Source organism: Poecilia latipinna, unplaced genomic scaffold, assembly GCF_001443285.1.
Source record: "Poecilia latipinna isolate Pla-1442-1.1 unplaced genomic scaffold, P_latipinna-1.0 Scaffold4254, whole genome shotgun sequence".
NCBI classification, from domain to species: domain Eukaryota; kingdom Metazoa; phylum Chordata; class Actinopteri; order Cyprinodontiformes; family Poeciliidae; genus Poecilia; species Poecilia latipinna.
Genome location: NW_015116870.1, coordinates 1 through 15513, shown reverse-complemented (window position 1 = coordinate 15513; position 15513 = coordinate 1). Strand labels below are relative to the sequence as shown.

General features: G+C 36.0%; 2 protein-coding genes across 2 annotated transcripts in view; both read right to left on the bottom strand.

Moving 5' to 3' along the window:
- LOC106942411 (cytochrome c oxidase subunit NDUFA4-like) overlaps nt 1-2375 on the bottom strand; it is a 7068-nt gene extending 4693 nt beyond the window's left edge. The window contains exons 1-2 of the mRNA XM_015025682.1: nt 2193-2375; nt 211-299 (exon numbers count right to left, since the gene is read on the bottom strand). Of these exons, the coding sequence (XP_014881168.1) occupies nt 211-299; nt 2193-2240 (137 nt within the window). The 5' untranslated portion in view covers nt 2241-2375. The remainder of the gene's footprint in view (nt 1-210; nt 300-2192) is intronic.
- Nucleotides 2376-4158: 1783 nt separating this feature from the next.
- LOC106942410 (glucocorticoid-induced transcript 1 protein-like) lies at nt 4159-14773 on the bottom strand. Its single transcript, XM_015025680.1, has 7 exons — nt 14607-14773; nt 13087-13188; nt 12702-12818; nt 9684-9812; nt 9440-9608; nt 8715-8877; nt 4159-6775 (listed from the first exon to the last, which is right to left on the bottom strand). Exons 1-7 carry the CDS (start codon nt 14715-14717, stop codon nt 6499-6501), a joined length of 1068 nt encoding a protein of 355 aa, XP_014881166.1. The 5' UTR covers nt 14718-14773; the 3' UTR covers nt 4159-6498.
- Between the last annotated feature and the right edge of the window lie 740 nt (nt 14774-15513).

Below are 15513 nucleotides of genomic sequence, written 5' to 3'. Positions count from 1 at the left end.
GATTTTTAATATTCTTTTTAAACTTTAACTAGAACTTTTTCATGAATTTTAGGGAATTATTGACTTAAACCAAACTCCTGTATTTTGTTAAAAAAAAAAAGCTATTTGTAAGTTAATTTTGTCTTATTTCAAGTCTACTAAGATATTTGCATAAGAAACTAAACTAAAAACTTGGTAAGTTTTGTGTTTTTGCAGTGCAGAGATACTTACGAGACGTCGGGATTCTTCAGAGCCAGTCTGGCCAAGTACAACATGCTCATCGTCGTTCCGCCACCGATGAAGACGAAGAGGGGAATCAGCTGTAGGAAACAAACAAACATAAGCAGATAATATGATAATAAAGCTTTATTACATTGAATAACAGATAATAACATAAACCCATGTTATTTCACATATATGTGAAGACTATATGTAAATAGTCTTTATGTGATGCAAAACAATAGATTTTTTTTCCACCTTTAATATTACATACGACCTGAACAATTAAACTTAATAAAGCATTGAAAATCCCAGATCATAATACCACCCCTACAGGTTTTACTGTAAAATTGAAGAAAAGGTAAATGGCTTTTACTTGTATAATGTTTTACCAAGTCAGAGGACTCCAAAGCCCTTTAATCTACATTTAGTAATTTATACATTTACACAACGGATCAGGGATTCAAACCAGCAACCCAATGGTGCCAGTGGCAATTTCAGCCCAAAGATTATGTTTGGTTTCATCCAACAAAGTTTTTACAATATTTTAGCCACGCCTAGATGCTTTCTCTGGAAGAAAAGGCAAACCTTTTTCTTAGTACAAATAAACTGTGAATATAAGTGATTCCTGTTCCATTGAAAACAAAGTACGTAGTTGATCCCTGTTATAACCTGTTTCTATTACAAATGTGCACAAAACGTTGTTGATATTCCACTAACGTAACCCCCCACCACCACCACAATTTCGCAATTGCAATGTTTCTATTAAATAAATAATACAGTTAAAGTAAGTTTGTTCACGCTATAAGACATTAAAAGACGTGCTCAGCAATCATCCTCCTAACACTTCCTGTAGTCTTCGTCATTTCCGCGAGTAGCAACATCCGGTTGTTGATCACATGACTCGTGTGATGCGGAAAAAAGACACTTCTTTTGATTCAGCCGGAAAACCACCTCTTTTTATAAACATTCTCTTTTTCGAAATCAGCGTTTCGAAAAACGTACATTTTTCGAATTATCGTTAAATAAACCTAATTTATTTCCATAATTAATCGCTAATGTCGCTGTTTAGCTAAGATATGCAAATAGAGGGCTGAGTTTTATTTTTGGGTTGACGACATTCACTGCGTGAATCCAAAAAGTTATTGAAATTATATCAAAAGGTTCACAAAAACAAAATATCTTAATCGGTTGAAGTGGGTGGAATAAGGGGTTTTGAAATCATTTATCCATTAATTTTGGTGGGGGGTTGTTCTTCTGAGGTTGATTGAATTTTATTTTCAGGTTGGAGATTTGGTGTGATAATCAAACATTTCACGACAAAATGCCTCAACCAGCTAAATAAACTGGCAAATGAGTCACCGACCAGCAGAGGACATAAACATATCAGTGGTCTATTTATATGGTGTCTGCCGTAAAGCAGACTGTTTCACCCCGTCGTCCTTGGAAAAATAGACTTCAGTCAGGCCTGTATGGATATCATACGTGCTTTTGCGACCACCACGCATGGCTGCGGTATAAATCCCCTCATCTGGATCTTTTCCGGCTGGGAAATCCAGAATAAATCTGGCAGATGTGGCTCCTGAGTGTGAAGTGCAAATCAGCGCAATTCATTTGTTTTTACAAAAGAAATTAACCCAATTTAGGTGCGGTCGTGTTTTAATCATCCATTCTTTTCATTTCTTGGTGGTTTTTGTATATATAAAAATAAGCCATTTAGGTCTAATTTTAGGATTAGACCTAAATTTAAGGTAACCCAATAATTTAAGGTTATTGGGAGGGAAAAACCTCCCAAATATTTGCGTTCAGATCCCAATAATGTGGATACATTTTTATTTTTATAATAGTATTTAATAAGTGATCGCCCTTTTCTTTGTAATTTACGGAATGTTTCAGAAATCGGGAGCGCGCCTCCCCCTCAGCGCGCACTTTCAATGTCAAATAAAGATAATTAGCACAGAAAAAAAATATAAATTACAGGATTTGAGACTTACAGAGGGGTGACTCTTCATCTGCTTCCGGACGACCGAGAACATGGACATAGTGGCGGGTTTTTAGCAACAACAACCGGAGTCTGTTGGGTTTTTAGGAATCTGCGGACAAACAGGCAGCGCTGCTGCGGATCTTCTTTCTGCAGGCCTGGAGGCACGCAGCGCTGCTGAACACCCTCCTCTGCTGCCAGCCAATCCCAGCCGGGGACGAGAACCCGGGTTACACCGCGAGGCTGCGGACCTCTTAAAGAAAACTCACCTGCTGCCGCCCGTCACTGCCTTCACAATCACATTCTCACATTTTGCCCGTTACAAACAACAAGTTCGATGCATTTTAATAAAAAATACTTGGTTTTTATTTTCAAAATAAATAAATCAAAGAATTGAGCCAAAACTCCATCAAAGTACTCCTTTATATTTGAGCACCTTTTCCTTCCACTCAACTTTCCATTCATACACTTGGACAAAAAAAAAATCTCTTTATTGTTATTGTACAACATTCTAATTTCTATGATGATAAATACATGAAATATACCACTTTGTTTAACTGAATTACTATTAGAAATTAACTTTTAACTATATTATGCTTTACACTTAGTAAAGTCAGTGATGTTTAACATTTTGTTCACAAACAACTGGAAGGAAATGTTATTACTTGTATTTACTTACATAGAAGGAAAACAGCTCAGACTACCTGAGAGTTGCTGATTCTGTAAATCAAACTAAAATGGTATCAAATATTTGGGGGGAAAAACATACAAATTTGACCAAGTTTTGTTCTAGTTTCTAGTGCAAATATCTTAGTACAACTGAAATAAGACAAAACTAACTTAAGGTAACCAACATCGGTAAAAATGTTTTGTTATGCCAGTGGAACTAGAACTTTTTCATTAATTTAAAGCAATTATTGACTGATATCAAACTCTTATGTCTTTCTGAAAGTTAGTTTTGTCTTATTTCAAATGTACCAAGATATCTGTACAAGAAATTAGAAGAAAAACTCATTTAAAAAATATAATAAAGCCTCAAAATGCCCTCATGGGTCACGCACCAGCAGAGGGCGCTAAAGAGTCGGAGTTTGCATTTGCTGTCAGATCTGAAAACTTCAACATGAAATGCAGAAGTTTTAACAACTAGTTTTTATTTTACATCAGTACAGAAGAGACCCAGTCGGGGTGTCCAAAGTGTGGCCCGGGGGCCTTTAGTGGCCCTTGGACTGATTTTGTGCAGCCCCCTCAAACTGCAATTCAAAAGTGATGCAAGTTTTTAATACAGGTTAAATAATTACCAACATAATTTTCTGACAAAGTATTCATCTCGCTATAGATGAATACTTTAAACTTTAAAAGAGAACATAAATCTACATTTATCCAGAGACCTTTCCTGAAAAAAACAAATTAGGTTTTCTTTGCTAAATATAGCAAGTTTTTAAAGAAAGTGACCAAAATTCTGTTGTTACTGAAAATAGTCAATCAAGCCAAAAAAAATAAGAAAAGTCAAACCTATAAGACTTTTTTTAAATACAAGAAATGTGCAAAAGCTACAATCATGTAATCGTAAAGAGAAAAAAGTAGGAAGTAGGAAATTTCTGCCAAGAGTCAAATTTTAAATTAATCTCAGAAAATTCCTACATAAAGATTAGAACATTTCTGAGTTTTAAATGTTGAAAATGTTTGACTTTTGAAAGTTTTTTTCTAGAAAATTTCTGAGATAAATCACTAAACTTCTGAAGATTTTGGCAGAAATTTACTCTGCCTTTTACTTTAATAATAAAGTAAAAGGCAGAGTATTTTATTTACAATATCCCTAATCCCTCTTAACTTTTGGATCGACAATAAATATCCATTTTGAAAAATTAAAAATGGAAAAAAAAAAAAAGGGCTACTTTATTTGCTTGATTCTAGGTTGCTTTTTTTGACAGATGTGGTAAAAAAATTTGAGCTAAGTGGAGAAATGACAGAAACCAGAGTTTATCGTCACACTATGTTTATGTGGACAGAACACAGAACCTGAGAAAACAGCAAATTCCCAACATCCAAACAGAAAGGAAGCATTTTGTATCAACAACTCTATTCTGTATTTTTAATAATAATAATATAAAAAAAACTACAAGTTAGTCAAAAGATCAATCAAGTCTCCATCACCATGCTCACACACTCACACACACATAAATCTGTCAGACACTTTACCCAGAAATGTGTAAAAAGTGGGGAAAAAAACAAACATCCTCTCCTGGAAGTGCATAAAACTCCACCCGATGATGAAAAACCTGCCACAAACGAACATCAACAAAACTAGAAATAACAGGAGATTTTTTTTTCCTTTTAGCTTATGCTGCAGGTAACTGATAAAGACGTACAAAATACACTTTACTACTCTTAAGATTTACAAAGAAGTACAAAAAGAATGAAAGTAAAAAAAACAAAACAAAGAATTGCAACTCGAAGGTAGCAGTTCAATCTGTGCAAACATGTCTACCGGAAATAAAACTAGTTGATCGACTTGTCAGCTTGGCAGAACGAAAACATATCAAAGCAAACATGAAAGGCGACACATCTATACCACTAAAACTGGTTAGGTAGTCAACTGGGCCGTGAAACCTCAAAACTATCAACATGGCGTCAAAAACACACCTACCTGGTGTGTTCTTGATACACCAACATCGAAAAACAACATCTTTAACTACTAACTCATACATATTTCTACAAAAACAACAAACTACCTTAAAGCAGGAAGCTGAAGCTCTTGGGTGTAAATGCTACCCAACTCCAACAAACGGAAATTTCCCTACGGCCAAGTATAATAAAACAAAATAAGTGATTTCATTGTCTTCTCTTGAGTCAAGCAAAGATTACCAGCTGATTTGTCATGCACTAGCAACATCCAGTTACACATAAATATCTTTGAATACCTACAAAAAGGAAGAAAACTCATTTTAATAATAAGTGAGTGTTCTCAGAAGACCTAGACTCCTGATATTTTGGACAAACGTAAAAAAAGAGGAGGATCTAGGCAGGAAGTGAAGTCAGTAAAGTCAAAGCTCTGTTTCATGTTGTTTTTTTGGCCATAAATTTCTTTGGAAAATAAAACTGATTGACCCAAATTGAAATGTTTTGAGTTCCTGGAAGGAAATTGTAGCTTATAAAGTCTTTCCTTTGGGTTTCGACGGAGCTCAGAAGTGTTCATACCCCTGGTAAAATGTCGTTTTTTAAAGGAAATCCTGATAAGTAACCAAAACTTTCCACTTTTAGAGCGACATATTCTGAACTGATCCGTTGAAAAGAAAATATTTTTTTGGGGAAAAAAGCAGCAATGACCTCTTGTTTTGATTGCATTCAGATTTTCTACCATCTTTCTGGTGAATCTATTAGCTCATTGTTTAAAGGTACCAGTCATAAGAAGGCTACAAATAAAATTCCTCAGCATTATTTTCCATAGCATTTCACCAGGAGAAAGTTATCCAAAAACAATAAAGCCAAACCAAGAATAAAGCAAAACATGAACCTGTCAGGAAGGCAACAGCAGCACTGATTCTGTATCAGACGATATATTCTATTGTCCATATATCTAGACTAAGAAGAAGGGAATCAAGACATGGTGGTGGCATCATTATCCTGTGGGTTTGGTTTAATTTTTTTGATAACAGTGGATACATTTCTGACAACTTTCATGAATTTTTATGCAAAACCTTCAGGATTTCTGCTAGAAAATAAAAATTAGAAGTCCAAACATACAGTTAAGCACAAAATTATTGCATCAAATTATTATATTATTTTAATTTTACTGGGATGTGGATGTAATTTGAATGTTTGTGAAGCTCAGCCAGACGGAGCCAAGACTCTCAAACCGATTACTGAGAAGGATATAAGTAATTTGCAACACAATTTTTAATGAAAATGTAAATAAATACAGCTCATTTTACAGTTTTATCTTCAGAAATAACTTTTTGGTTTAAGGTCAGATTTAAATTCAAATATGTCAGGAAATAATAATAATATGGGGCTTAAATGTAGATTTACAAACAAAATGAATGAATTTGGATTAAAATTAGAGTTAAATTTGACTGAAAGTGCATTGGACTAAGAGAAGAAGTCACAATAAAAGGTGGAAAGAGTTGATTTATCAGGAAAAACACCTAAAATTTCACCAGGGGTGTTTTACACCACCACATCATTTATCTGCCCTCCTCCAGAGTTACTCATAAATCAGATTATTTTATATCTAAAGAAGAAGAGCAGTTCAAACACACCTGCCTGGTCCAGGTAAACATTTGCATCATCATTTTCACAGAAAAGAGCTGCAGCTGCAATCAGAAGGCGAGCGCCTCTCCCGAAGCGTCTCCCAGCACGGCGGAGGCGGCAGCCGGATCCGGGGAGGCACCGCGGTTCCCAGCGGACGGCGTTCCCTGGCCGGAGCAGTTCCCGACGGGAGAGACTGTGAGGCTGCGGATCAGCAGGTCCATGGAGGGGAACAGGGGCTTCAGCAGGCTGACGGGGCAGAAGGCCGAGCCGCCGTGGGGCGTGAAGTTCACCTTGTTGGGGTCAGGGCAGGAGGAGACCGGGGCCTCCTTGTGGTGGTGTGGGATACTGCAGGAGAGAGCAGGACTTTGGGTTGGATCGAGGTCATCATCATTAACTAAAAGATTTAACTGAAATTATAGCAATATCATGGTATATCATATTCATTAACCTTCGAACTGATGTGAAATTCATTTTAGTTTACGGTTAGTAAATTACGGCATTACGGCGCGACATTTTCCTCCTGGTGGCAAAATGACGACAGCAAAAGTTGTGAGAAAACACCAGAGTTGGGAAGTAACTAGTTACATTTACTCAGTTACATTTACTTTAGTAATCTTATTATAAAGTATTTCTTCTCTTACTTCAATAAAATTTCTGGATTTTCTTCCCACTGAATGAAAAACAAACATGTTTTAACCAGACAAAAACACACAGCCGCTGTTTATGTGAAAGTTTATGTTTTTTATTGAAAGAAACTGATTTGGAAACATTCATTTTGCCTGATTTTGTTATTTTGTTGCTAATTATGTGAATTACTGTTATCCGTGTCCTTAAAATATCAACATTTCCACTCATTACTCTATAATTTTTAAACATTAAATGATTAATAATCTGATTAGTAACTCAGTACTTGAATAAACTTTTTACCAAATACTCTTTTACTGTAGTAATTTCTTGGATGGATATTTTTACTTTTACTTGAAGTAAAAGTAAATTATGTAGTGCTGCTCTTACTTGAGGACAATTTTTGGATCCTCTACCCAAACCTGCTTGATTGCTTAGCAATAAATCAATACATTTTTTGAAAATAGTATTTTCTGTTGAGTATTTGTTACCCAATCACGATAACATACTTCGAGATTATTGAATTTTGCACTCAAAACTAAACCAAAGTATGAAAAAACTAAAACTATCACTGTAACTACTGAAAAATAAACAATATTTAACAAATAAACAGAATTACAATCAAAACTAAACTACAATGAAAAACCTAAAACTTTTATAATTCTGGTTTAGATTCATGAATGTTCAGATTACCAATTTATGTGCAATGTGCCTGAAAAAGGAGCCAACTGTCGTCACTGTAAACCAGAAGCTGTTAGTTTAACTCATGAGTCAGAGGGAGTGAGAGACTAAAACCAAGACAAACAGGAATAAAGGCGCAGCTTCACTTCCTATTAGTGATTTTACACCTAATAAGTTTCAACAGTTCAGCTCATTTTCAGTCAATAATGCAAAACAATACCACCCATCATGAAAAGTGGAAATGAAACCAGATATTCTCCCAGGCTGAGCAGGAACTACGAATCAATATTTTTTTCAGTTTATCTACATAAACAACTAAAAAATAATCTAATTTTACGCTGCTCATCAGAAAAGATTGATGTGTCAGACTCATCTGAATCCTAAACCGTTTCTGTTAAAGCATCAAATAACAATCCTGCTGGTATTTGGAAAGTTCATTTCATGTAAACATTCAGTTGTTTTTTTATGCACAAATATTCATATCAATCGCTTTATATATATAACATTTCAGGCAAAATAATGTTTATTTTCCCATTTAAAGAGAGGATTTCTTTGTTATTTGCATGTTTTATTGTATTTTTAAGCTTAAATGAAAAATCTACAGAATGCGCTTTTTTTAAAGATGATTAATCATCACAATAATCAATAGATTAATTATTACATTTACTTGAGTAACTTTTTTTTTATTTACCTTTCGGAGTATTTTTACATTTTACTTTTATTTGAGTAAAATTTCTGGATTTTCTACCCACTGAATGAAAAACAAACATCTTTAAGCCAAAAATTCACCAGACAGACACCTGCAGTTTTTAAGTTTTTTATTACAAGAAACTAATTTGAAAAAAATCTCTTTTGTCTTATTTTGTTATTTTTTGTTAATTGTATGAATTATTGTCATTTTTGTCCTTAGAATACCTAAATTTCCACTTAACTTTACATTATGATGCTGCCTAAACTCAGATTATCTGCAGAACGGTACCTGATCTCCTCCCAGACTCGGACCTTCTCGCAGCCCTCTGGAGGTTCTCGCTGGAAGCAGAAGCTTTTGTTGAGTCCTGGAGAGGAGGAGATTTGTGGTGGCTGGTTGAGCTCGGCCTCACTGTGGGAGGACACTGGAGACAGCGGACACTTCTCTACTGAGCCTGAAGCAAAAGGAAAAAATGCAAATGACACATTTGTTTGCTACTTCATTAAAGGAGACGCATTACTCTTCCTTTCACAGGTTAGGATGAGTTTATACAAAACAGTTTCATCATATTTTTTGGTCAAAATCATTCTTGGAAAATGAGAATTTAGTCCGATCAGTGAATGAGCCGTTTTAGGGCTCCGTCACTTTAAATCCAAACAAACAGCTTCTGGCCACATTTACACTCGCATATGAAAATGGCTGCGAATTACACAACTGTACATCTTTGAAAAGCAGAAGTGGAGCCTCCTGCACAACCAACATGAGTACAGGGAGTATTTTCTGGATGACAAATCAACAACAAAGCACTTTTCTTTTCCATCAGCCATTGTACAGCACATACAGCAGTAAAACCAGATAACCAAACGTGACAAAATTAAAATGTATTGCTTTTCTCTACCAAAAACTGGATGCCAAGAGTCTTCAGTTTGGTGCTTTTGTCTCAATTATCCTTTTTTTTTTTAAGGAAAATTTTGTTTAATTTTGTTTATTTTGCATAATAAACAATATAAACTAGCCTTGGTGAGGGTCCAGGGGAGCATCTAGAGCATTAGATGGAGGCGAAGCGCAGGGAGAGGAGCAGTTAGAGGAGGAGGAGAGGGGTGTGGTGGCGCGGTCGCTCTGCGAACCGCTGCTGCAGCTGTGCAGAGGCACCGGAGCGCGGTGACCGTCTGGAACTTCAAGCAGCTGACGAGAAGGAGAACAAAATAAGTCGGGCATCATTGTGATTTTCTGAGGACAGGAGACATGAGAGACACCTACCCTGTGCTGTGGGGGAGGAGACTGGCTGATGAACATGCCCTCCAGCTCCTGGTTGAGGCCCTCCACGCTGCAGCGCAGGCGGGGAACCAGAGTAGACAGAGGGGAGAGGGGGATGGGAACCGGCTGGGTCTATGGACACAAACACAAATCCACTTAACTTTTAGTTCACTTTAAAGGCAGCTCCTGACTTCAGCTCAACAACCACACAAATTACCAGTTCAGCTATTTGATATAGATTAATCAATCAATCAAGTTTATTAGCAAAACACATTTCAGCAACAAGGCAGTTCAAATGCGTTACATCATTAAAAAGCACACAAAAAAAACACAAAGTTATAAAACACAGCCAACAATTGTCAAGTTTCGGCTCTACACAGGTGGCTTCTTAGTCTCGATTTAAAGGAACTCGTCTGCAGACATGGCTCCGCCCCCTAGCCTATTGGCTCCACCCCCTTAGTCTCTTAGCTCCGCCCCCTCCGCCACCAGTAGTTTTTCATAAATATTAAGCATTTACCTATTTAAAGGCAATATAACCTGTATCTCACTGAACTGTGACTTGTAAGTTAGTTTTGTTTTGTTTATAGTTTACTAAAATATTTGCACTAGAAACTAGATCAAAAAAGGATTTGTGTTTTTTGAAGTGCAATTAAATACATAAAATTGTTTCTACTACTATCAATCTACAACTATAAAGTAATTAATGTTTAAGAGCAGATCAACACTCATTCAGACCCAAACGATCAAAAAATAAATAAATAAAACAAAGACCAAAAATGCTTGGTAAGATTTTGTGTTTTTGCAGTGTACTGTAAAGACATATCATTTTTTGTATCATTTTGGCTGTAACTCAGTGCTGTAGCAATACACTAATCACATGATACAATACGATAAGCGATATTCTGCTCACGGTACAATATATATCACGATATTCAGCAAACTATACGATTCAATCATTTTCAAAGATTTTCTGAAAGATTTGAGTGATTTTGGTGACATTTTCTTACTGTACCAGACTTGGATTGAATTAACTGAACTGATGGTGTAATACTGGTGTAATAAATGTCATTTTGTTATACATTTGGCTTTGTGTATTTGGATATGCAGAAAATTAACCTTTTTTGTCTTACTCAATATATTATAATGTAATTTATTAGTTTAATTTAATTATTTAATTAATTGTAACCGGTCATTTCAGTAAATGTCATTTTTAATGTATATGTGCAATTGGGTAAAAATGTCATGTGTGATAGCTGTCATTTAATTCAAGTGGATTTTACATAAAAACTCAAAGAAGGATTTCATGTATCGATACTCGCAGATGAAAAATTGATACTTTGAGGAAAAAAATCAATATCATAGAATTGATAAAATTACACAGCCCTAATAACTTATATTCTAGAAGAATCAACCGCTATAAAAAGGGATTAGAAACAAAAAAAAAAAAAATGGAGAAAAGAGTGTACTGTAGCATTGTTTAAAAATTTAAACATATAAATATATGTATGAGATGAGAGTATTTTAACTTCTACTCGTATCTAGAAATTATAAAAATACTTACAACTTCTGTGTACAGAAGGTACACAGAAGTTGGGCCAGAACTGGATCATCACCAGGACAATGAACCCATGTCTTTCTGCTGAAATGTAGCCGAGTTGTAAAGAAGAATGGTGACAAAATTCCTTCACAACATTGTAAACGACTGAAGCATCCAGAACACCAGCTAATGTTGCTAGTGGTGGTTTTGAATGCACGTCATTTTCCCAATGTCGAAAAAATTCATTCTTTCATCTTTCAAGAAAAGAAAATGAATGGTTCACACTAAAATGTCCAAATCCAATAAGGTCAAAAGTCCAGAAAAAGAAAAACTCAAAGCATATATCCAATATCTAATGCTAAACTGTAGGAAATTGTTCAATTTTATCAGAAATTTTGCTTGAAACAATGATTAGCTTAATAGCTTTTCATGCAATTAAGCTAATTTCTTCAGTGTAAATAAAATTTAATGATCTGCACTCAAAAAAAATACAGATTACAATGGTCAGAAGGCGCTGCAGAATGAATGTGACATTTTATTGAGCAATGACTGGATTTCTAAGCCGTGCCTCTTTGGTTCCACAATCACAGCTTCTCATTATCGAGTGCTTGGTCACAGTATACTCAAAAGATGTGAGAAAAAACCCCAGAAAAACGGATTTGTAATGGGCGTTGCTGGACATTGCAAAACTTTGCAATATACTCTGAAAGGTAAAAACCCTGAGAACTGGGTTTAAGAAAGCTGTTATGTTCCAATTACACTTCCCCTAAAAACAAACAAAAACAAGTTGTTGCTTAATTTTTCTAACGGATGAACTGACTCGGCTAGAAAAACTCTTCAGTAAACAAGCATCCAACTCTGCTAAGGATCTTTGCACAGGCAGGAGTTTGCTGAGATGCTAGGCTAATGCTAGCTTGTTTCCTCTCGGTTTTGTTACGACTTGTTGATAACTCAGCTCATATCGATGTTTCCTTGTGGGTTTTAAACCATTATTAGCAGACAGAATTTAAAGAAACAACACTTCTGTTGCATCAGGAAGTAAAAGCTATGGTTTAATTTACCAATTGTTGTTATGAAACTGTGACGTGATGGATTTTTGGGTCTTTCCCACAACAATAAACCATGAAATGAGCCTAGACTGACTGCCTTTGTTACTCTAAAAGAGCCAGTATAAACTACGAATTGATTTTATTTTAAACAATTGTGACCACAAGCCTCAAAAACCAAATCAAGTGTGCAATTACCAAACACTACAAAATGACCAGCTGTGCTCAAAAGCAGAACTATGCCTTTCTTCCTAAGAAGAAGAAGCACATGTGATGTAGTGATCTTCCTGTTGCTTCAGTGCTTTAATTCAGTCACTTCCTGTAAATAGTTGCACATTCGATGTATAAATTCAAAAATTGGACACAGCAGACAGTCGTAGTAGAAGACTGTGCAGCCTCAAAGGGCCGCTGTGTTTGTTTGATGATGATGGTAAATACCTGAGTTGCTCCTAGGCTGCAGCTCCCATGAGGATAACAACACTGACGATCTTTGTCATGCACCCCAGAGGCCACAGGTTTGCTGCCCTGCTGCAGTTGTTGTTTCAGTTTGACAATCTGCAAAATAACACAGGTTACAGCCAATTACATTTGTGCATACATCGGCATTGATGGCTTTAGTCATGCATATTAAAAAAATAAAAATCATCTGCAAATAACAGATGAAATATGCTGAAACCAGACTTTTATGTGCATGTAGGTGAGAAAACAGGAAGTTTCCGAGCAGCAGATGAGATCACTGCTCAGAAAAGTGTTTTTTTTTAATGAGCCTGGCCACTTGAATCCAGAGTTATAAACCTGCTGAGGAATAAAAGCAGAGACTGACTTCTCGAAGATGCTCAGTGCTGCCCCACGATGCCGAGCGTCTGTGGCTGCCGCTGGTGCTAGCTCGCCTGCTCCTGGACTTCTCCACCCATGAGTCCGGAGTCTACAGATAAAAAAACAAAAAACAAAAAAAAGGTTTTCAATGTGAATTTTTAGCTCAGATCATCACATCATCCGAGTCTGGTCAAAAAACAGCGACAAGAATAAACCTCACATTACATCAAAACCTCTGGTCTGGATCACACAGATACGGTGGTTTTATCTTGTTCTTGACTTGATATTTTAAACAGTTAACACCCACAGACTTGCTCTTCACACTTCTAGAAGAGCAAAAGAGCAGGAGAAACTGAAAAACAGAGCGGGTGGAGGATGTGGGCAACCGAAGAGCAGTGGCGAGAGCCTGCACACAGAGCAGAGAGGATGGGTGCAGCCAGAACAGCCTCATCAGCTGACTTCAGTCACTGTTCTCATGGCTGTGGTTCACACTATGTAATAGCTGTGCAAGCACCGGACACTGCCTCCCCCTTTCTCGCTCTCGCTCTCCCCCCCCTCCTTCTGCTCACCGTCTCACTTCTATCTTTGCAGAAAACTGCAGGGAAATAAATAGACACCATGACTCAAACCTATCTGTCCATTTAAACTAAACTAAACTGAAAATCCATGCAGAGCTTTAACAAAATAAACTCAAAGTTGTGACAAACTTATTCCTCTGACTCACTTTTAAACTCCTACAATATCAAATGCTGCAGAAGTTGTTGCAGTAAATGATAATATTGTCATTCTGAGACCATTTTCAACTAGAAATAAAAACATATTGACGCAGGTGTAACCTCTCAAATGTACATTTCTACAGAACATTCAACACATTTAAAATATTTTAAATGTACAAAATGAACAAACAAAACAACAATAATTAAAATTTATTATTAAGTCTCGATAACCAAAAATAATAATTCAGGCAAAAGTGGCAGGAAGTGTAAACTAGCTACTTCTTACCGAGTGTCACATGTAGCAATAAATCAATTAATCGCATTATAAATTAAAACAAGATCAATAATTTCCATTTGCATAATTTTTTTTTATTTTTTATTTTCTCTCAGAAACTGGATGAGAAAAGTTTTCATTCGGGTGCTTTGGTCTCAAACAGCCCGTTTTTTGAAGGATGATTTTGTTTACAGAGATTATATTTGTTGTTTCTCGTGGATATTTAAAATGACTTCCAGTTCCAGAGTTAAATGTTCTCTAGATTTTAAAGTTTATTAATCTTTGAGAATGCGTCATTACCATTATATTAATTAAAAATGATCTCAAAAACAACAATATTATCGTTTATCGCAATAACTTCTGGGACGATTTATCATCCAGTAAGATTTATTGAGTTTCAAAATGGAGAATTTCCGTTGATATTAAAGGGAAGCTTCTCTTTAACGAATGGAAATTATCACATTAATGTTAATTTACTATGCGACCAGTCGATTTATTGCTGATTAACTCTCACACTTATCTCCATGTAGAGCACACCTGGGTTGATTTGTCTTTGCAGGACGGACCGCAGTGGACTTCGGGTTCTTTCGGCCAGTGTCCCTGCAGGTACGGCCCGATGATGGCGTCCAGCGACATCGTCCGTCTCATCCCCGAGCTCAGCTGGTGCAGCCTGGGCTTTCCAGCTACAAACGTTCCAGAAAAACAGAATGTATTTTTTTAAAAAGGCAAGCAAGTTAGACATTTTACATCAGAAATTCATGTTTTTGTTTAAACATCCGGTTTTGTAAAGGAATCTGAATATTTTGGAATAATTCTAGACAATGAAAAGATAAATATTTAAGTTCCTTCTATGAAAATCTGCATCTCAATTTCCTCATCAAATCTTAAAACGACCGGTGTTCAATAAGGACATCAGAACTTTTCACAGAAACACCGCCAATATTTAATCAATTATTTCATAGATATATGGATGTTGCACATGGTTTTACAGCACTTCCCCTGCCCTACCTGTTGCTGTAAAAAGCTACTAAACTTCACTGCCTAGAAACAGATGATAAACCCAGACAGTCATGGTGTGAAAACTGAACGAACCGCACCCATTGAGGTTACACAGGCTGACTAATTACCCAGCAAATATCAGTTTGTTACATTCATAATGTTACACTATAAAGAAAACACATAACAGCTCTTATTTTAAATTCATGCATACAAAAGCATAAATCAATGTTTAAGACTGTAATAACTAACATGCTATGTACAAATATTGCTTTCCCGTTTAAAATAAGAGCAGTTTTTTAAAAGCTAGTTTGGTGTAACTAGTTATTCTGGTGGTTGTATCTAGATATAGTGCTACTAGGTTAAAAACCAATAACTTTTTTAAACCACCTCATGAATACATTCAATAAGACAGGAAAAGGGTTTGTGAAACTGCAGTAACCTTTAA